At 44.4% G+C, this 21,011-nt stretch overlaps 1 protein-coding gene across 1 annotated transcript in view; it reads left to right on the plus strand.

The window, feature by feature from the left end:
- The window catches only part of cita (citron rho-interacting serine/threonine kinase a), a 59,380-nt gene that overhangs the window by 18,650 nt on the left and 19,719 nt on the right, over positions 1-21,011 (plus strand). The window contains exons 15-36 of the mRNA XM_067236163.1: positions 2,889-2,942; positions 3,144-3,197; positions 4,325-4,465; positions 6,014-6,139; positions 6,557-6,652; positions 6,869-6,985; positions 7,957-8,066; positions 9,431-9,605; positions 11,104-11,301; positions 11,806-11,859; positions 12,359-12,556; positions 12,880-13,073; positions 13,313-13,448; positions 13,884-13,988; positions 15,117-15,257; positions 15,547-15,654; positions 15,817-16,009; positions 16,394-16,561; positions 18,293-18,430; positions 18,793-18,973; positions 19,157-19,248; positions 19,348-19,452. Coding sequence (XP_067092264.1) covers positions 2,889-2,942; positions 3,144-3,197; positions 4,325-4,465; positions 6,014-6,139; positions 6,557-6,652; positions 6,869-6,985; positions 7,957-8,066; positions 9,431-9,605; positions 11,104-11,301; positions 11,806-11,859; positions 12,359-12,556; positions 12,880-13,073; positions 13,313-13,448; positions 13,884-13,988; positions 15,117-15,257; positions 15,547-15,654; positions 15,817-16,009; positions 16,394-16,561; positions 18,293-18,430; positions 18,793-18,973; positions 19,157-19,248; positions 19,348-19,452 — 2,884 coding nt within the window. The remainder of the gene's footprint in view (positions 1-2,888; positions 2,943-3,143; positions 3,198-4,324; positions 4,466-6,013; positions 6,140-6,556; positions 6,653-6,868; positions 6,986-7,956; positions 8,067-9,430; positions 9,606-11,103; positions 11,302-11,805; positions 11,860-12,358; positions 12,557-12,879; positions 13,074-13,312; positions 13,449-13,883; positions 13,989-15,116; positions 15,258-15,546; positions 15,655-15,816; positions 16,010-16,393; positions 16,562-18,292; positions 18,431-18,792; positions 18,974-19,156; positions 19,249-19,347; positions 19,453-21,011) is intronic.

Raw genomic sequence — 21,011 nt, forward strand, 5'->3', positions numbered from 1 at the left:
TACGGAAAATAAGCCGCGGCTTGTACTCCGATTTTACAGTTTTGTGCTTGTGCGGCTTATATTTCGAAGTGGCTTATAGTCCGGTTTTATAACAAAAAAGTGTCTTCGTCTCAAGATCTCTACAGACCGTGCAGCTAATTTTATGCTCAACACTTGAACGGGGGCTTATTACTTGAAAGAGGAATTATTTACTGTGTTGTCTCAGTTACACTATCAGGGCTTGGAAATACAGTGACTTGGTAAAGTAGGCAAATGGCTAGTAGAACATAACATTTCATAATAATTTCAGTTAATCAAACAGCTGCAAGACCCAGTGAAATGTTATAGGCTAGCTAGTAAAATAACGCTAGCATCGCTAACAACATTACTAATTCAACTTTGGTAGTCTAACCAAGCTCTTTGTAAGTTTGTTTTAGATATAATTGTATATGATCGTGTGGACAATAAGACACGGACGCGGTCTCTTTTCATAACTTGTATTTTACCACTGCTCTTCTTGACATCGCCATTCGAACAGCCCTCATTGATTTCACGTAATGCTTTCAGCATCAAGCCTACGGCAACTCCTGAGGGACAAAACACACTTGTCCGTTGTCACATAGAAAGGTCTGCTACAGTAGGCTATCCTCAGGATTTGCAAGCTAGCTAAACTTATAATATATCTAAACTAATTTTGTAGACATAACAATGTCACTAAATGAGTGACTTGGCTTTATTTCTGGACATAGTATCCACAACCGAAATGTGTAACAGTTACAGAATGCTGTAAGATCGCCTATACTCGTGCATTACTCTTGGTACCCAGAATGCCCTGCGGCAAGCTGAAAAGCTACTAAATTAAGGGCATTAGCTTAGTTAAATAAGCATTGTTTGGAGTTCTATTGTTGTGTTCGTTCTGTTTTGATATGTATAATGCTATGGTCTACAGTTGATAATTTGAGTGTTCACCCTGATTGGGAATGTTGTCTAGTTAGATCGCTATCCAAGCTGTTCGCAGCTGCAGTATGAATGTGCAAGTAATCATTTATGAGCATTGGTCTGCGCAACGGCAACGTTGTGTGCTTATAAAGTGCGGCTTGTATTCCGGTGCAGCTTATACTAAAATTTACAAACGCAATTGTGCTCATTCTGGGGGTGTGCGGCTTGTACACGATGTGGCTTATTTTCCGTAAAATACGATAGACCGGAAACAAAACAACAGGCACGCCGCACACACTTGTTTGGGCTTGAGAGCCGGATAAAGAGTAGTAGGCTAACGTTACGTTTTGAGTGGATGGCGAGCGCGAGACGCCGAAATGGATGCCAATAAGATTCTGAATGGAAAGTTTACTTTAAAAAAGTTGCCAAATGGTTCCATTGACAAGACCAAAGTGATCTGTGTGTTTTGTCGTTGTGAACTGAGCTATCATCGCAGCACGTCCAGTCTGAAATACCACTTGATGGCCAAGCACACAGCTGATGCAAATTCTCTGCCCCCTCGTCAAAGCCAGGCCATTGCAATGTTGTTTAAAAAAAAAAAAAAAAAAAAAACATTTGCACTAAGCAATCGGATACACTTTTCTTCCATGTTGATAAGAGCATTAAAATGAGAAAAAATATTGGGACAAAAAGAAATCAAGGGACATTTAGAATAGATAAAAATGTGTGATTAATCGCGAGTTAACTATGACATTAATGCGATTAATCGCAATTAAATATTTTAATCGTTTGACAGCACTAATTTAAAAGTTTTTTTGTGTTGGAATTAAAGCCATTTTAGCAGAACCGTGTTGTCCGCTTTCTATCAAAAGTAATTGGTTGCTAGGTAACACCTGAAACACACCGTGAGAAGACTTGAGAGCTAGCTACAATTAGCCGACCATTTATTATAATTTACAAAATGAAAAGAGCTAAAAATGCCATATAATAAACAACTTACTAACCTCGACCGTCCTTATCAAACTCGCTATCGCTCGGTCGATACATTCAAGCCTCAGTTTGATATTTCCCGGAATGACCTCACTCGGTTAGTGAGTAGTTAGTAACAGGTGGTCATTTTGGACTGGAACACAGAATTCACATGAAACAAACCCAACAGGAGGGTCAAAGGCTGTGAGAAATATTGTATTTGACCAAAAACCCTCTTATCATAGGTTTTGTCCCAGTTCCTGCATCTTAATGTTAATAAAACAGATGGGATCCTATCCTTACAAAGAGTTTATAATACAAAAAATTCAATTATTTACTATATTTTATGACATTTTAAGACTTTAAGACCAGCTTGTGCAGGTACGCAGTCATGCACCAGAGAGCTGGGGTAGGATTTTGCCAAGGAATGCTGGCATGTTGTAGGTGCATTATGGGGTGTGTGTGTGTGTGTGGGGGGGGGGGGGGTACAGCTCAGTGGTTGAGTATTTGACTGCAGACCAACAGGTTGCAGGTTCAATTCCCCCTTTTCTCTCCTGTACATGGCACTGTATAAAAGCGTCTGCGAACACATTATCTTGTGTAATTGGTGTTCTTCTGTATGTAGCCTAATGATGTGTGCATAATGATAATGATAAAGACCAAGGGCACATGACATGTGATAAGTCAAGCTATGTTGGTTGTGTCTAATGGGGGCAACTTATGACAAGGTGGCCCAGGTAGAGCATCTAATTGGGCTGACAATGACCTAATGTAAATAAAAAACACCACACATGACACAAGTTTGCATTAAGAACATGCCATGTCCAGCAGAAATATTAAATCCTGCACATCTTGATGTTAAGTAATCAAATGTGCTAATCATAAAGGTTTCAATTTGAATTTTGTATACTGCATTCCGCTTATTCCAAGAACAACCATAAATGGTTCCATCCAAGCATACAGACATGGGTGTCGGTGTTGATGTTGTGTTTGTGTTGAAGGCTAAGGAACAGGGGAAGATTGAGGTGGAGGAACTGCTTGCCAAGCTTGAGAAGGTACGTTGCATCTTAACAACATGTCTTGTGTGGTCATGAAATGTGCTTGTGTGTTGAGTTGAAGCTGAAAGCAAATACTTTTTTTAAATACATTTCTAACTGATTTCTGAGGTACTGTAGGTTCATCTGTAAACATAAGTATAGGTCAATGTTTGCTTTGCTATTTATCTACACATTCAAATTGTATACTCTGATTTGTAGACCAATGCTGAGCAGCAGGCCAAGATCCAGGAGCTACAGGATAAACTATCAAAGGTGACATTTTTCAATTTTCATCAATAATAAATAATAGATCCATAGATCCAAATGCATAGTCGGTTAACTTTTTAGATTTTCGGTTGTAACAACATGTGCAACAGATTGTTCAGTGTCTTCAGAACAGAAATATGTCACTTATTATATTCAAGCACAGCATATTCAAGACCCAGTATGGTTTGATCAAACTTAGAAAAATTTATTTGATTATATTCAAGACCTGTTATGGTCTGGTTTTAGACAGATAAATCAGATTATTTCCAGAATGTTCTGTCAGAATTGTCCTCTTTTTACTTGAGTGGTATCTGTCTTAGAAACCAGTGTTCAATGTTCGTTGCATAGGCCTTTAATAAGCATTTTGTGTCTGCAGGCCACATATTTGAAAGGGCATTCATTGAGGAATCATGTACAGAAGGCACTTTGTAGGTCACTGATGCCTTTCCACTAAGAATTCCCTCAGGGATTTTCCTGTCCAGTAATTACTGTTGAATGCCGTGATAATCGACAGACCAGAGCCACTGAAACCGCTCGATAGTTGTCATCTTTGTGTCTCGAGTGCTAATATCGCAAGACTTTCTATCTGACTTTCCAGGGCTTTTCGAGTTGTCCTTGTTTCTGTCTATCCTACCGACTAATAAGTAAATCCTGGTCAATCTATTAAGAGGGATTGACAATGATCCTGGAATGTAAACTACGCCTTGTGTTTGTTGGGGCATCATTTCTGACTTGACTATCTTTTTGGCTGATAGGTAAACCGACGCAAGGTTTGGTGAAAACACCCCAGTGTTCTATCTAAATTGTTTTAGTCGTTTTCTAATGGGGGCAAAAGAAAATCATGTTTTTTTACTATTTAAAAGCAAATGCAAACATATTGATATATATATATCGAATATCATAAAAAGTTTGACAATATCGAGTTATAATTTTTTTTAATATATTGCCCAGCCCTACTTGGAACATCCTGCTTTTTTCCACGTTTAGATGGTTCCACAAGCTGTTGTCCTTGTTGACAATATTGTCATTGTCCCAGACAAGTGGACAAATGTCAACCTTAAACTCTGTTATCCAGTCAGGTGTAATTCTTAGAATCTGTAAATCGTACAAAAGCCTTGTCTTGTGTCCTTCAGGCAGTGAAAGCCAGCACAGAAGCCACTGAGCTGCTGCAGAATATCCGTCAGGCTAAAGAGCGTCTGGAGCGAGAGCTGGAGCGACTACGCTGCAAGACCGACCCCAGTGACACACTCCGGAGACACCTGAGGGAGACGGAGGTACAGGCACTTTCACACGGCCATAGTCCCCCCCCCCCCCATTACTATACATATTCACACTGCCATACTCCCTCCCAGTACTGTACATATTTACACTGTCATAGTTAGGGTTGGGTACCGAAACCAGGTTCCACTATGGTTCCTACACAACCGGTAGGAATCTGACCGGAACACACAATTCGGTTCCACTTAATGTGTTGATTGAAATATTTTCCCTCTGTCGCTCTAAAACGGACGTAAAAATATCACTCTTTCTCTGTAGTCTACCGTTAGCTAGCTACTGTAAATGTAGGCTACTTTTAAAATGCCACATCAGGGCTGCCAACTCTTACGCATTGGCCGTGAGACACACGCATTTTAACCAGTTCACATGCTCTCACGCCACACCTTGTATTTCTCACGCTGAGAAGGCAACGCCAACCAAGTAGTCCTGCTAACGTTGTAAACACTAATGGTCAAGGCGCATGCACACGGAGTGAAGCAACATAGACGCGTGAAAGCTCGTCTCAGGGGGGGCAAGCACACGTGAAATGTCATCTCGGGAGGAGTGCTTTGTACGCAGCAAAATTTTGGTTGGCTCCACCAAATCTCACTCCAAGGTTTTTTGAAAAGTTAGCAGCCCTGCCATATTTTCCCTCTGGGCTCACCAAAACAGATGTAAAAGTATAATAACCATTCACTGCACGTGATCGCTAGTAAACATACTACATTTGCTCTGCTAGTCTATCGTTAGCTAGCTTTTAGTGCATTTAAAATGCCTAAAGCGAAGCGGTCAAAGTGTATTTCACAGCCAAGGATTCCGACATTGCAAAATGCAACAAATGTTTCATAATGATTACGTGGGGGGGAAGCACGTTGCATTTATTGAAACATGCAGCGACACACGGGATACTTCTTAAAGCAGAGGGATGCGCCATGTTCGACAGCTTGCGGACATCAGTCCCTGGTCCCGGGACAGCCTCCCCAATTTGTCTGCCCTTTCAAACTCATACCTGTGTGTACAGGCCTCTTCGACACCATCTGAGAGAGTTTTCTCCTGTGCAGGACATGCCATAAGTCAGGAGAGGTGTCGTATCTTGCCAGATATGGTCATTTTTTTGTAAAAGAACTGCTAAAGTTTGAAGCTGGTTTAGTTAGCATACCAACTCAACATTTATTAAGTTGTTACTTGTTAATAGTGTAACTGTTAGTTATTGTTCAATTATTGTAGTTGTGTGTTAGGTGACTTAGGTTTACTTATTATATATTGAAGTAGGCTACTTTAAAATGTTAATATATTGTTCAATTTAAATAATTTTCAATAAAAAAAAACTCTATAAAAGAGTCTTTCTTTGATGTTGTTTTTCAAGAATTGGAATCGTTTAGGAATCGGAATTGTTTTAAAATTACCGGTTCGGCATCAGAATTGTAAAAATCCAAACAATACCCAACCCTAGCCGTAGCCCCCCCCCCCTCCATCCTTAGGCCATCAAGAAAAGGACAGGAGAAGATTACCTGTTTTTACCTGTGTGTGTGTGCGCGCTCACACGTGCATGTGTGTGTGGACAGGAGGGCAGGAAGACCCTGGAGAACCAGGTGAAGAGACTGGAGATGGTGGAACGACGGGAGAACAAGCTTAAAGACGACATACAGACCAAATCCCAGCAGATTCAGCAGATGGCTGACAAGATCCTGGTGAGACACAAAGCCCGCTAAGACACCTCCCTGCCCTCCTCTCTCCCTTCCTCTACTGCTGACACACACGCGCGCCTCATTCGGGGTTCCCCTCCTGCGCTACAGTCAGGGATTCTGGAGAACATAGCACGTCCTCTGGCCTTCACATGCTCCCTTGCCTGTCTGACAGCATGAACGGGCAGCGCTACCGGAGACTTCTGGACCCGGAGATCTTTAGAGCAAGTTTACACCTGCTGTCACGGACTGACAGTTTATTCTGTGTTTTGCCTGTCTTGTTGTAGTAGTTTTCCTGTTACGTGGTACCCAGTGGGCTGGGTGAAAGCCCTGTGTGTGTAAAGACGTGTGTGTGTGTAAAGACGTGTGTGTGTGTAAGGACGTGTGTGTGTGTAAGGATGTGTGTGTTGTTTTGTTGTGCAGGAGCTTGAGGAGAACTTGAGGGAGACCCAAGCCACAGCACAGAGGATGGAGACCCACCTGGTACAGAAAGAAAGACTTTACGAGGACAAGATTAAGGTAATGAGTTAGCCATTACAAATAATATAGTTGAGGGAGTGGTGGGTGTTTAAGTATTGTCTAAAATGTCTATTTCAATTACAGTGTTATGTTAGTGAATTTTTTCCTGACACTTTTACTCAAAGCAACATCAAAATAGCGGGTATGTAAAAGTACAGCAGAAAATCAAAACGTGTGTACGATTATTGCCTACACGGACGTGGTGTTGTGCACCAGGTGCTTGAAGCCCAGATGAAGGAGGACATGGCCGACAAGGAGAGCCTGGAGTCCAAACGGGCCCAGCACCAGGAGGAGGCTCGGGAGAAATGCAAACTCATCAGTGAACAGAAAGCAGTGAGGCTACAATCCATCATGACTATCTGCTTTCCTATTGTTACTCGTGCAAACATCTAGCGGACAAACATTAATTTTTCTACCATTTCTAGGGGGAATTCAGTTCTTACAGTATGGTTGTAGAAAAAAAGATTGTGGATACATTTGTTTCATTCTGTTTGTTTACTCGCGTGGCTATTTGTTACTAAATTCTTAATCCTGTAAGAATAAATGCCTCTGATTAATTCAGAGTATTCTTCAACATAGGCTGCACTATTAATCCAGGTTTAGTAGTCTGTTTAATGCGATAGGCTTCAGTTAACTAATAGGCTTTAGGGCATGTCACTGAACAGTGATGGAAGAGTTGTAGACCAACTGCATCATTTATTTCCCCCTTAGAATTTTTTTTCAACTGTTTAGTTTCATGTGTGTTATCTATTTTTCTAGGTGGTGTAATCCAATTATTTGGTTCCGAAAACAACAAAATTATATATTATAATTAAATGTAAATTGCTAGGAAAAGCCGGATCCCCTTGGTACACTGAGACTCTCTAAGAGAAGTGTCTTTACTTAGTGAGACATGTTTTCATGTCCAGTGACATGTTAAAGAATAATCCAATGGTTTGGAATCCTCCATTTCCAATGACTGGAACTTGATTTCTTTCAACAAATTGAATATAAACTAGTCACGCTGGCTTGAGTTTCCAGAACAGGATGTGCTGGTGTTTTTCAACAGGGGGGGGGGGGTTAAGTTAGATATATTTTCAAACTAACCCTGGCTTCAAAGGGGAACACAGAACTAAATGTATCCAATGACACAGTAGAGGCTTTTTTTAAATACATTTACTAAATGGTCTGTATTTATTTAGCATGAATGATTTAAAATACATTTATTAACAGTCAGGTATTGTCACAGGTGGGACACAGGTTTTCATTAACTGTAAATGTAAAAGGGGTGAAGATATGGGCGTGATCCTTGTCCTTGTCTCTAGACCATCAACGCCATGGACTCCAAGATGAAGAACCTGGAGCAGCGCATCTCAGAGCTTTCGGAAGCGAACAAGCTCGCTGCCAACAGCAGCATCTACACCCAGCAGAACATGTGAGTATGGTTGTCATGCTTGGGGGCACACAGTCTAATACTATGGAAGAAATGACGGGACACTTTGTGAAAAGACAAATCAATGAGTATTTGTTAAGATTATACAAGCTCTTCAGGGGAGGAAGAGAACGTAGAAGCGTGCCAAAGAAAAGAACACAGGAAAACGACTGTATAAACTACCTAACTAGATAATGCCTCAGTAATTACACAGCACAAACAACAAAGACCTCTTGAACAGAGGGCAAGTGGGGTTTAAATGGGGAGATGGATGAATCCGATTGGTTGGGACCAAGGAGGCATCTGATTGGTCGAGACCGAGGAGGCATCTGATTGGTCGAGACTGAGGAGGCATCTGATTGAACCAGAGAGGGGAGGGTTGAACGGCCAATGAGTTGAATGACAGGCAAGGACCAATCAGATGATGATCACGAATACCTACGAGACCATAACCACCACATCCCAAAGCTATATACATGTGTCTACTGGGTGGTGCCTGAACAACAGTCCACAAAGAGAGTATGGAGCTCATCCCCTTCCTGCTGTGTCATCCTCCATTACACCATGTCCTTTTGTGCTAGATCTAGTCAGACAAAGACATGGTTTCATTTACTCCCTGGATTATTTTTTTTAACTAAACGTTTTCTTATGCTGAATTCACTTTATCTGATCAGACTGTCGCTCTACCCATCCTGTTGCCATAACTACCATGAATACTGGTCATTTTCACAAGCTGGTTAAATCCTTGAGTTTGACAGGATCGCTGACAACCCAAAAGGCATTTCATGTGCTTGGTGCGCCCGTTGACTGAAATTATGGCTGAGATTACGCATGGTGAAAGCTCTGCTGCATGTTGTTAAAAGGAAGTGTTATGTAAAAAAATAATTAAAAAAAACATTACATTTTTATAGAGCTACCTATACCTGGAGAGAGAAAGACCAACCTATTATTGTGAACTTTCTGAGATACCGGATTCCTGTAGAGTGCATAAACAGGCAACTTACATCAAGGAAATGAAGAAAAAAGCAGACACCTGATATCCTATTGCCGTTTGAGTTCATGGACTCCGTGTTGTTTGTACAGTAGAATGGATGTATAGTAATACATGATTCATCGTAAATTCATCCATCCAATATTAGTGAATTGCTGGCCTATTTATATATTTGAGATCAACAAGAAGCATTTAAAACCAAACAAAATACAACAGAGATCTACCGGGTCAAAAGTAAGATGATACTTTGAACTTCCATGTTTTTCGAACGTTCCATGAGTGTAAATTGTCGCCTCCCTCCCCCCCCTCCCCCCCTAGTCTTCCTGCTCCCCCCTGTGTTGTTACCGAGCCGTGTGTGTGTGTGTGACCCTGGCAGGAAGGCCCAGGAGGAGATGATCTCGGAGCTGAGGCAGCAGAAGTTCTACCTGGAGTCGCAGGCGGGGAAGCTGGAGGCCCAGAACGCCAAGCTGGAGGAGCACCTTGAGAAGATGAGCGTGCAGGAGCAGAGCAAGAGGAGCCGCCTGCAGGAGCTGGAGACCAGGCTTAGAGAGGTGAGGGGGCGGAGCTAGACACCAGGCTGAGAGGTGAGGGGGCGGAGTTAGACACCAGACAGAGAGAGATGAGGGGGCGGAGCTAGAAACCAGGCTGAGAGAGGTGAGGGGGCAGAGCCAGAGACCAGGCTGAGAGAGGTGAGGGGGCGGAGTTAGACACCAGGCTGAGAGAGACGAGGGGGCGGAGCTAGATACCACGCTCAGAGAGGTGAGGGGGCGGAGCTAGAAACCAGGCTGAGAGAGATGAGGGGGCGGAGTTAGACACCAGGCTGAGAGAGACGAGGGGGCGGAGTTAGACACCAGGCTGAGAGAGACGAGGGGGCGGAGCTAGATACCACGCTGAGAGGTGAGGGGGCGGAGCTAGAAACCAGGCAGAGAGAGGTGAGGGGGCGGAGCCAGAGACCAGGCTGAGAGGTGAGGGGGCGGAGTTAGACACCAGGCTGAGAGAGATGAGGGGGCGGAGCTAGAAACCAGGCTGAGAGAGATGAGGGGGCGGAGCCATAGACCAGGCTGAGATAGGTGAGGGGGCGGAGTTAGACACCAGGCTGAGAGAGATGAGGGGGCGGAGCTAGATACCAGGCTGAGAGAGGTGAGGGGGCGGAGCTAGAGACCAGGCTGAGAGAGGTGAGGGGGTGGAGCTAGAGACTGCTAACAAAGACAACAGTCGACCGAAGGGCTGAACAATCTACAAGCCAGACAGCCACAAAGTAGGTTTAACAGACAAAAAGACAAAAGCAATTGAGCTAAAAGCCAGGGAATGAGGATGTATCTAAAGACGGGATTTCAAAACAAATGGTGTTTTTGCTGTGACAGCAAAGGGACGATATCCCCAGTGCTTGTACCTTAGTAAATGTTCACTTTGGGTAGTTGATTCTACCCTAGCATAAGCAGTGCTTGTCGGACCCGTGTACTTCCCTCAACAGTCATGGGACACTTTACCACAAGGCTGGCACCTCCACTGCTCACAGATCACCTTCAAACCTTCTCAGGCTGAATTATATTAAATGGCTCCTTCCTCCCAAACCCACCCCTGGATGCATGCCTGGGTTCAGTTTTTGCTCTAATTCAGTGTAATACATGCTGTAATGTATACAACAGCTAGTTCCAAACAAGTCATTTGATTGGACAAGAGGCATTCCATGAGGGCTGTTATTTAGTATAACAGGTCATTAGTGTGCAGGAAAATCTTTCAGTGTTTCTTGGCAACAGTCCAGTCCCAGTTCAGTTGTGGAACTATTTGTGTTGGCGGAGCCAGTAAATAATGAACAACAAACAATCTGTCGTCGCTTATTAATGTTAACTAATAAATGGAAGTTGTAGGACTGTGGTATAATATAAATTTCACACTCAAGGGTTGTGCTGTTATACTGAATATCCGCACAGCAGGGAATATTTTCACCTCCCGGCTTTTGGCTGTTATTGAGCGGAGCATCCCTCTCATGTGATGCTGAAATGCGTGTGTCCTGCTGGGGCGTGAGCGTGTTGTGATGTCCACCAGATGGGCCTGGAGCACGAAGAGCAGAAGCTGGAGATCAAGCGGCAGGTGTCGGAGCTGACCCTGTCGCTGCAGGAGCGCGAGTCCCAGATCAGCGGGCTGCAGGCGGCGCGCCACGCCCTGGAGAGCCAGCTGCAGCAGGCCAAGACGGAGCTGGAGGACACCACGGCCGAGGCTGAGGAGGAGATCACCGCCCTCAGGGTGAGACACGCTCACTCACACACACACACACACACACGCTCACAGACACACACATGCTCACACAGACACACACGCTCACACACACGCTCACAGACACACACATGCTCACACACGCTCACACACACACTCACACACACGCTCACACACACACGCTCACAGACACACACACAGACACACACACACACTCATACAAACTCATCATCCAGCCATCATCAGCTTGGCACAGTTAAATTAGTCTCTTGAGTGTGTAGGACTGGCTTCACAACAGAGGTGTATTCCACAACAGGATATTCTCCAGCTGTACCTGTAAACTTCACACACAGTGTTGTTTGCATCCAGTCATGTAGCTAATATCTACACTGCCTCTACAACACCCTTCTCAAGCGTCAAGTGGCAAACTGATACTCGATTTTAGTCACCCGTGTTAGAAGTGTAAGTGATTGTGCTCACCCAGTGATGTTTTTTCTGTGGTGATGATCCTCCTTCACTTTTGTTTCCTTTCAGACTCACAGAGATGAAATTCAGCACAAGTTCGACGCGTTGAGAGACAGCTGCTCGGTACTTGAATCCCTCAAACGTCGCTCAGTGACATCACCCAGTGTCATGAATGACGTCACCCAGTGTCATCAGTGATATCACCCAGTGTCATCAGTGACATCACCCAGTGTCATCAGTGACGTCATTCCTCCTTTTCCGTCTGGAGCCATTTGGTTGCAGAGCAAAACACAAACCTTTTATCTTTTTTGTTGTTGTCAAATCTAGCGCCTCTTTTTCAAATACTAATTCCAATAAAAATTCAAATAAATATATATATTTTTTTTTATAAACTCTCGATTTTACATTCGCTGCCAAGGCTGTGTTAACAAGGGTGTACGGTTTGATCACACAGTCACACATCAGAGTTCATTCAATCAACGTGTATTGTACAAAGTTTAATGTTGTGTGTGTGTCTGTGACATGTCTGTGACGTGTGTGTCTATGACGTGTGTGTGTGTGTGACTGACGTGTGTGTGTGTGACTGACGTGTCTGACATGTCTGTGACGTGTGTCTCTCCAGGTGATCACAGACCTGGAGGAGCAGCTGACCCAGCTGAGCCAGGAGAACGCTGAGCTGAACCGGCAGAACTTCTACCTGTCCAAGCAGCTGGACGAGGCCTCAGACGAGAGCGATGACCGCCTGCAGCTCAGCCAGGACCTGGACCGCCTGCGGAGAGAGGTGGCCGACCGCGAGATGCACCTCAACAACCAGAAACAGGTACGACTGACACCTCAACAACCACAAGCAGGTACGACAAATATGAACAAAACAAACTGACATGCTCAGGAATATCGTTGGTGGAAGTGTTTACATTCAGGTAGTTTTTAAGTAGTTTGTCATTTTCTGTATTCTGTTGAAACACATTATCACTGCACTACTCTGTCCATTCAGTCTTCTGTCCCTAAAATGACCATACTGTTTGCATTTGCAAAGTCAAAAAAACAACAAGCAGGAGTTGAAGGTAGCCATGACTATGTAAACCACACATCCTGAGGTGGAGGTTGGGGCTTGCTGAAGGCCCTGCTGGTATGTTGCTGTAGAACATGGAGACCCTGAAGACCACGTGCTCCATGCTGGAGGAGCAGGTGGTGGAGCTGGAGTCCCTGAACGACGAGCTGCTGGAGAAGGAGCGCCAGTGGGAGGCCTGGAGGGGAGCGCTGGAGGACGAGAAGAGCCAGGCCGAGAGGAGGACCAGGGACGTGCAGAGGCTGCTGGACAACGAGAAGCAGAACAGGTACGGGCTGTAGAGAGACCCTGCTAACACACACACACACATTGGAGGGGAGGGCGAGGGATACGGACTTTAAAACAAGTAACAAACAAGCGCTAATTCTTTATAGCTGCAACCACGTACGCAATATATTTGTGGACCCACAGAGCGAGATATAGAGCTGCTGGTCACATCTAAAGAACACTTCAATAGTTGAAACTAGTCATGTTACTCATCCAATTCCCAAATGTTTCCTCACAAAGGCTGCGTGCGGATCAGCGCAGTTCCGAATCCCGCCAAGCGGTGGAGCTAGCGGTCAGGGAGCACAAGGCTGAGATTGTGGCCCTACAGCAGGCCCTGAAGGAACAGAGGCTCAAGGCTGAGAGTCTCTCTGACACAGTGAGTCTGCTCTTTCCTACTCTCAACCATTCCTCATTCATGCCTCATCCATGCCTCATCCATACCTCATCCATCTCCACGGTCCTTCTACTACAGCAGGGGTGTTCAATCGTGGTCCTCAGGGTCCCCTGCTCCAACACGCCTAATTCAAATGAAGGGGTTGTTATCAAGCTCTGTGGAAGCCAAGTAACGACCATTCATTTGAATCAGGTGTGCTGGAGCAGGGAGCAGCATCTAAAACATGCAGGGCAGTGGACCCTGAGGACCACGATTGAAGACCCCTGCACTACATTGTTGTCTTCACGCTTCATCTGTTTTTGGAAACCGCCCTCAATCCCTAATGATTTTTTTGAACTTGTCTTGATGCGTGAGATAACTGCTCTTGAGAGCAGTGATGTGGTGGTGAAGTGGTGATGGTGAGCGTTGTGTTTGCAGCTGAATGACCTGGAGAAGAAGCACGCCATGCTGGAGATGAACGCTCGCAGCCTGCAACAGAAGCTGGAGATGGAGAGAGAGCTGAAACAGAGGCTGATGGACGAGGTAGAGACACACACACACCTAAGACACACAGACAAACATTCATTCACAGACTCACATACACACACACATACACTCACGCACGTGCGAACACACTCAGTCACTCACACACACACAGAATTATTTTTGTTATAAATGTGTGGTCAACAAGAAACCACAACAATTGACCAGTCTGATACAGGTTCAAGTATGATTCATATTAAGCTTGAACAGCTGTTTCAAGGTTTGTGTCGAGGGCATGCGCACTGTCGGGTTGGGGTAAGTTGTCACGATACTTTGCTTATCAAATACCGAAAATAATACTTAGAAAACATGTTAAGTAAAAAAGTTAACTAAAACCCACAAACTTACTACATTACTAGAATAACGTTACATACATAATTAACAAGATAGTGCTTTGCAATATTATACAATGATATTACATTGTGTTTGTCGAACCCAGAGTTACTTCCATTTACCTAACCTCAGAATTAAAATAGTGAGTTTTGCAATGAAATTATATACATTTCTCACTGGAAAATCAAGTCACCTGCAATCAATAGTATGCATCTTCCGCACATTTATATTTATGAAACAGTACACTGTAACGATACAATACGTATCACGATATTTTGAACAATGTTAAATGAAACTGAAATTCAATTAACAGATAAACAAACAATTTTCAATAACTTTCTTTGTTGTACATACAACTTTGTTAATTCAGTTCAAGTGATTTCTGTGAATGCTTGTGTGACACAGGTGCAGAGTAGGCCACGGGCTTGTAGCTCAACCAATAGGATCAAATGGACTTCATATTGTAAAATATTGCCATCTCTACGATACATATTGTAAAAAAAAAAATATTGCGAGATATTGTGCCACGGTATAACCTGCGGTTTCTAAGCGGCATCCAGGGCATGTGCCTTCTATCTCCCGCCTAATCACTGACGATAGGCTTGGAATATCTGGCCAGAGTTTAAAGAGTGAGACTGCATGTATCAGATGCCTGACATTCATTCATTTCATGCAGAAAAACAGACAGGGTGTTGAAAATCATGATATATATTATATTACACTATTTATATCACCATATATACTGTATATTTGAACTGCGAGGACCTTGATGGAGTCCATGTGTTGCTCCTGCAGCAAGGCAAGCTACAGCAGCAGATGGACCTGCAGAAAACACACATCTTCAGGCTGACCCAGGGGCTGCAGGACGCCCTGGACCAGACCGACCTGCTCAAGACCGAGAGGACCGATCTGGAGTACCAGCTGGAGAACATCCAAGTACGCGTGCTGCGCCTCGCTGGGGCATTCTGCTGGTTTTGATATTTAGACTTGTTTACATTTCTCTGGTACATCATGCCGCGCAGTTGTCCAAAGCCGCCACTGTTTCTCTGGATACTTCCTGTTGGTTTTGCTGGTTTTCCCTTTGAACACTTTATTTCAATATCACATTTTGCTGAAAGTATGGAAGCTCTAGTCGGTGCAGGGGGTGTTTTCAAATTGTTGTGTGAATAAACAACACTGTTTTTGTTTACTGATGTAAATAATGTTTCTTTTGCTCTCACCCCAGGCTGTGTATTCTCACGAGAAGGTTAAGATGGAGGGCACCATCTCCCAGCAGACCAAACTCATCGACTTCCTCCAGGCCAAAATGGACCAGCCAGCCAAGAAAAAGAAGGTAGCGTGAGACTCGATGCACGTTAGCCGCTCGAAGATGTCAAATCCTGCCGCAGGTCTTGAACCAACAACCTGGAATTTGAAACATTACCACTAGACCACTTTCACACCAGTCCAGGCTCCTTTCCCGGCTGCTAGTATGGTTTTTCCATCGTGTTTGCAGGGTATATTCGGCCGGCGGCGCGAGGATGTGGGCACCAATGTGAGCGCGGTGGGAGGCCCCTCGGGGCCGCTGGCGGCGCCGCTGCAGTACAGCGACATGAAGCTGGCCCTGGAGAAGGAGCGCTCGCGCTGTGCTGAGCTGGAAGACGCCCTGCAGAAGATGAGGATGGAGCTGCGCTCCCTCAGGGACGAGAGTAGGTGTCACCCCAACCAGCCTGCTCTTCTGTTAGAACCGGCTGGACAGCTATGGTTGTGTCCTTTTGGCTGATACTGCAACAAAAAAAAAACTCAAACAGCAGGACACTTTTTTTCTCAACGTCAACTTACACACTGAATATTATTTGGGTGGGGTCTGATGTCACTCCTCCGCTATTGGGTGTGCTGGGTTTAACTCTGAGCGCGCCCCAGCATGGCTGTGACAAGCATCCGACTTAAACAGCTGTGACAAGGGGAGCCATGCAGCATAGCAATTGTACACCATGAGCATACTTTATTTGAGGGCATGCTGTACTTAGTCCAAAGGTTTCATTTAGATATTCAAATACTGTTGGTCACCCACACTTCTCTTGTCCGTTCAGCGGCCCACTTCAAGGCGCAGGAGCACGCGCTCCCCTCCACCCCCGCCGCTGCCCGCCAGCAGATCCTCATGTCTGCCATCGTCAAGTCCCCCGAGCACCAGCCCAACCCCAGCAGCCTCCTGGCCCCCTCCGGTTCCGCCCGCTGCAAAGACACCTCCACACCAGAAGGTGAGACTCTCTCTCCTGACACAGCGGTTCTCCTCAAGTTCACCGCCGTGACCTGCTGTGGTCTCTCAGGTCAGCACTTCTCTCTCGAGCCCTCGGCTTGGCGGTCCTGTGCTCCTTCTGTGCTTGGTTGTCCTTTCACCGTAGCTACCTTAGATCCCTCTCTCTCTCTCCTCTCTTTCTCCTGCTCCTCACAGAGAAAAGGAGGGTCACTTTTGAAAGTAAGTTCGGAAACTTTGACATCCACCTCTTCCATTCCATCTGTCTGAGCGGCCCTTATCTCGACTGCCTCATGGGACGTTTGCAACAAGGCTCAGAAGCCAAAGTTCACACGTTGAGCTTTGTATTTACCCGGGTTAGTTTGATGCTTGGCACAGGGAATAGGTAGATCGATTTAGCAACTCCATCACTTATCTGCTAACTTGTTGCATGTCTGAATCAGGTAGCATGTCCTGATAATGAAGCATTCATGCTCCTGGAGCAGACAGCATGCTAACTAACTACCATTATGGGGAGATATTAAACATGTTGTTCCTTATCAGTATGTCCAGAAAGTTTGAATATTACGTTTTTCACTTTCATCCATCTCCTGGTGAGTCATAAACTGTACAATGTATGCACAAAACATACTGTCATTGGCATGATTCTTCTTGGAGCTTTGAATTATTCTACCCAGCAGTGAAGAAGAAATACATGTGTACAGTGTCAGTAACATTTCTTATACGACTTAATCATGCTCACTGTCTCCAAAGACATGCAATGCAGTAAGGTAACTTAGGAAGTATAGTGAAGTATAGTCTTCTGTTTGGAAATTCTGCTTGTACCCTGTGTACACGGACAGATAAAGAGTCGACCTGTCCTACGAGTGGTACTGCAACACCAGCCTTCACCAGCAGAGGGAGCGCTGTCTACGTTACTAGTCTAGTTACTGACCCTGTCCATGTTTCTGGTCTAGTTGCTCACCCTGTCTATGATACTGGTTTCGTTACTAGTCTAGTTACTGACCCTGTCTATGTTTCTGGTCTAGTTGCTCACCCTGTCTATGATACTGGTTTCGTTACTAGTCTAGTTACTGACCCTGTCTATGTTGCTGGTCTAGTTGCTCACCCTGTCTATGATACTGGTTTCGTTACTAGTCTAGTTACTGACCCTGTCTATGTTTCTGGTCTAGTTGCTCACCCTGTCTATGATACTGGTTTCGTTACTAGTCTAGTTACTGACCCTGTCTATGATACTAGTCTAGTTACTGGCTCTGGGCCTTAGCGATTCCTACTACTATTAGTGTTGATCCAGCTGTCTCTCCATACTGTGCTGGGCCAAAAAAGGATTTGAATCTTGCCCAAATTGATGTCAGTCTGAGAACGCCAATGTAAACATCAGAAATGTCTATTTTCAGAATGGAGGAAGCAACAACAGCCATTTTATACATATTTAGTATTTTGGGAAATGAGCACCCTCTAAAATCCAACAGTATGAATGTGGCTGTTGGACAACCCTTAGCCGAATGACTTGTAGTGAAGACATGTTGTTGGAAGTACAGTTGACAGTTGTAGGTTTGCAGTGTCTCATTATTAGAATTCATTTTTATCGGGAAAAATAACATTTAATTTTATGTAATGTACATGTAATGTATGTAACTGGTGACAGCTTACTGACCCCACACAAGGTACTATGTATTCTTTTTTTGAATCTCCTTTGTTGATTCCTCCTTTGCCCCCTGTCTGTTGTGTGTAGAGTTTGGTCGTCGTGTGAAGGAGAGGATGCACCACAACATTCCTCACCGCTTCACTGTGGGGCTCAACATGAGGGCGGCCAAGTGCTCCGTCTGCCTGGACACGGTGCACTTCGGACGGCAGGCGGCCACCTGCCTAGGTCTGCAGGGACACCAGCCCCACGCTACACCTGCACTGTCATTTAGCACCCCATCTCGGCCACATCCAGATACTGCCTGTCGAAAATACAGCTGAAGATTAAGGATTAGAAGGGCATAGCTCGAACACAATGTCAGTGGTCAGAGTCAAGGATCGGTCTGTATTTACCAGACACGGCGCAAAGTTAGCACATCTTAGCCATATCCACAAAGATATTAGCATCATCAACAAATCATCTTTAGGGGGCAAAAACGGAAAGATTGAAAGAATACCTAACAGTTTTCAAAGTTTGTTGTGTTTCATCACAGGTACACCTGATATTCCTTTGACAGTTGTTTTTTATTTCTCTGGGTGTGGCTGCAGAGTGCCACACCCTGTGCCACCCCAAGTGTTCTCCCTGCCTCCCGGCCACCTGCGGCCTGCCTGCCGAGTATGCCGCCCACTTCTCCGAGGCCCTGTGCCGGGACAAGGCCAGCTCCCCCGCCCTGCAGCCCCGAGAGGCCAGCGGACACGTACGCTTGGAGGGCTGGATGAAGCAGCCCAGGTAGCACGTCTGAAACTAACGGCATTTAGCCTCTTTAGCATGTTATCAAAGACTGAAATGAACGTCCTGTAAAAGGGTGTTGAATTTGTGAATATTTTAGCCAAAATCTTGAGTCTCTTTGCCTTTTCTTGTGCGTGTCTGTGGATGTGCGTGTCTGTGGATGTGCGTGCTGCATGTCTGCAGGAATGCGAAGCGCGGCCAGCAGGGCTGGGAGCAGAAGTATGTGGTGTTAGATGGGACCAAGGTGTCCATCTACGAGACGGAGCCTAGAGAAGGTCAGTCGGGCCCCGCACCATCCTAGCTCACTCCCCTGCCGAATGTCTGTGGGGGGTTTTGGTTCTAAACTGCATGTTTTTTCCTGGTTTGGTTTGAAGACTCTATGAAGCCAGACGATGAGTTTGAGTTGTGTCTTCCGGATGGTGACGTGACTGTCCATGGTGCCGTAGGAGCGTCTGAACTGATCAACACAGCCAAGTCAGGTGAGGCCTGCCTAATGGCACTTATTGCTATCTTCTTTGACTGTTTGGCTAGTTGACCTCGATACAAAAGCAGAGGGTTGAATTGTTGATCTGTCAAGCTGTTTTTATGTCCAGTGGCTAATCGCCAGCTAGTTTGCCAAACTTTATAAGATAAAGATTAACTTTATTTTCCCTAAAGGGAAATTTGTCTTGACTTCCATGCTGCAGTTAATAAACACAAATCATGACACCATCTACACAATAACATTACATGGCTCTCAAGTTTTATAAAAAAGAGTGAGATTACATCTGTTAGGGGAGGTGCCATTCCAATATTTGCAGCAGTCCCCACTCCGTTTTCAGAAGTACTTTTCGCACTCCAACTGCAGTGCCCTTGCACTCAGTTTGCCTATAACATCAAGGAATCATGAAAGGGTTTTTCCTGCGTCAAAATGGGTCTTCGGTGCTCCAAAAAAAAATATATATATATACATATATATATTTTTTATTTTTATTTTTTTTCTAATACATTTTTGCATTCGAAACTAAACCTATATTTCGGAACAGGTTATTGTAATAGTCTAATAGCTAATGTAATATTGCACATATTCCCCTAAAGCAATAAAGTTAGGCTACTTAAAGACACTTTACACTCATAAAGAATGTTCTAAATGGCATAAATGCTGCCAATTAATAATTGACGTAACAACTTATTGTAAATGGTCAGCCTAGCCTATCGATAGCCTAGCCTACTCTGAAGCATGTACACTGCCTGCATCATTTGATCTTTATAGGCTAAGCATTCTGTAGAAAATAATAACAATAAACCCACTTTTTATTAATTAAAACTACGTCAGCATAATAATGCACCTAAAATACAAACCTGAGCAAGGGCAGCAATCGCTATCGAATCAACAGACAATTTAGCAGGGGAAGAATACAAACAACGAAAATCACCATATAACTTGATTTCAATTTGCAAGAACTATAGACTTCTTTACTTATTTACTATAGACTGCACTATATATATATATATTTTTTTTTTTTTTTACATTTTAGACGCTCTTATCCAGAGGGACTTACAGTAATTACAGGGACATTCCCCCGAGGCAAGTAGGGTGAAGTGCCTTGCCCAAGGACACAACGTCATTTCGCACGGCCGGGAATCGAACCAGCGACCTTCTGATTACTAGCCCGATTCTTTAACCGCTCAGCCACCTGACTGATATATTATCATTCCAGGTTAAGAATACCAATGGAGGCTGCGTTGGAAATCATAAATCAAACTTTTGTCAGCATTTTGAGTGGAAATTTCATTTGCATTTGTACAGGTGTATTCGTGCACGTCGGGCTGGCCCTCGGAGCGGAACGACAGTTTAGTGGCCACTCTGTCCATTCGCGCACCTCATAATTACGTATTGATCAGACAAGAAGACACACTTATCAACACGATTACTTACTATTGATCAAAACAGAACGAGGGTTCGGCTGTAGCCTACTTGAAACATACTATTGAGAACATATTCGCTGACATGCATGCACGCGTTTTTTTTTTCTATTCTTCATCGCAGACCTTTTTT

The sequence above is a fragment of the Osmerus mordax genome, chromosome 1 (genome assembly GCF_038355195.1).
Source record: "Osmerus mordax isolate fOsmMor3 chromosome 1, fOsmMor3.pri, whole genome shotgun sequence".
NCBI lineage: Eukaryota > Metazoa > Chordata > Actinopteri > Osmeriformes > Osmeridae > Osmerus > Osmerus mordax.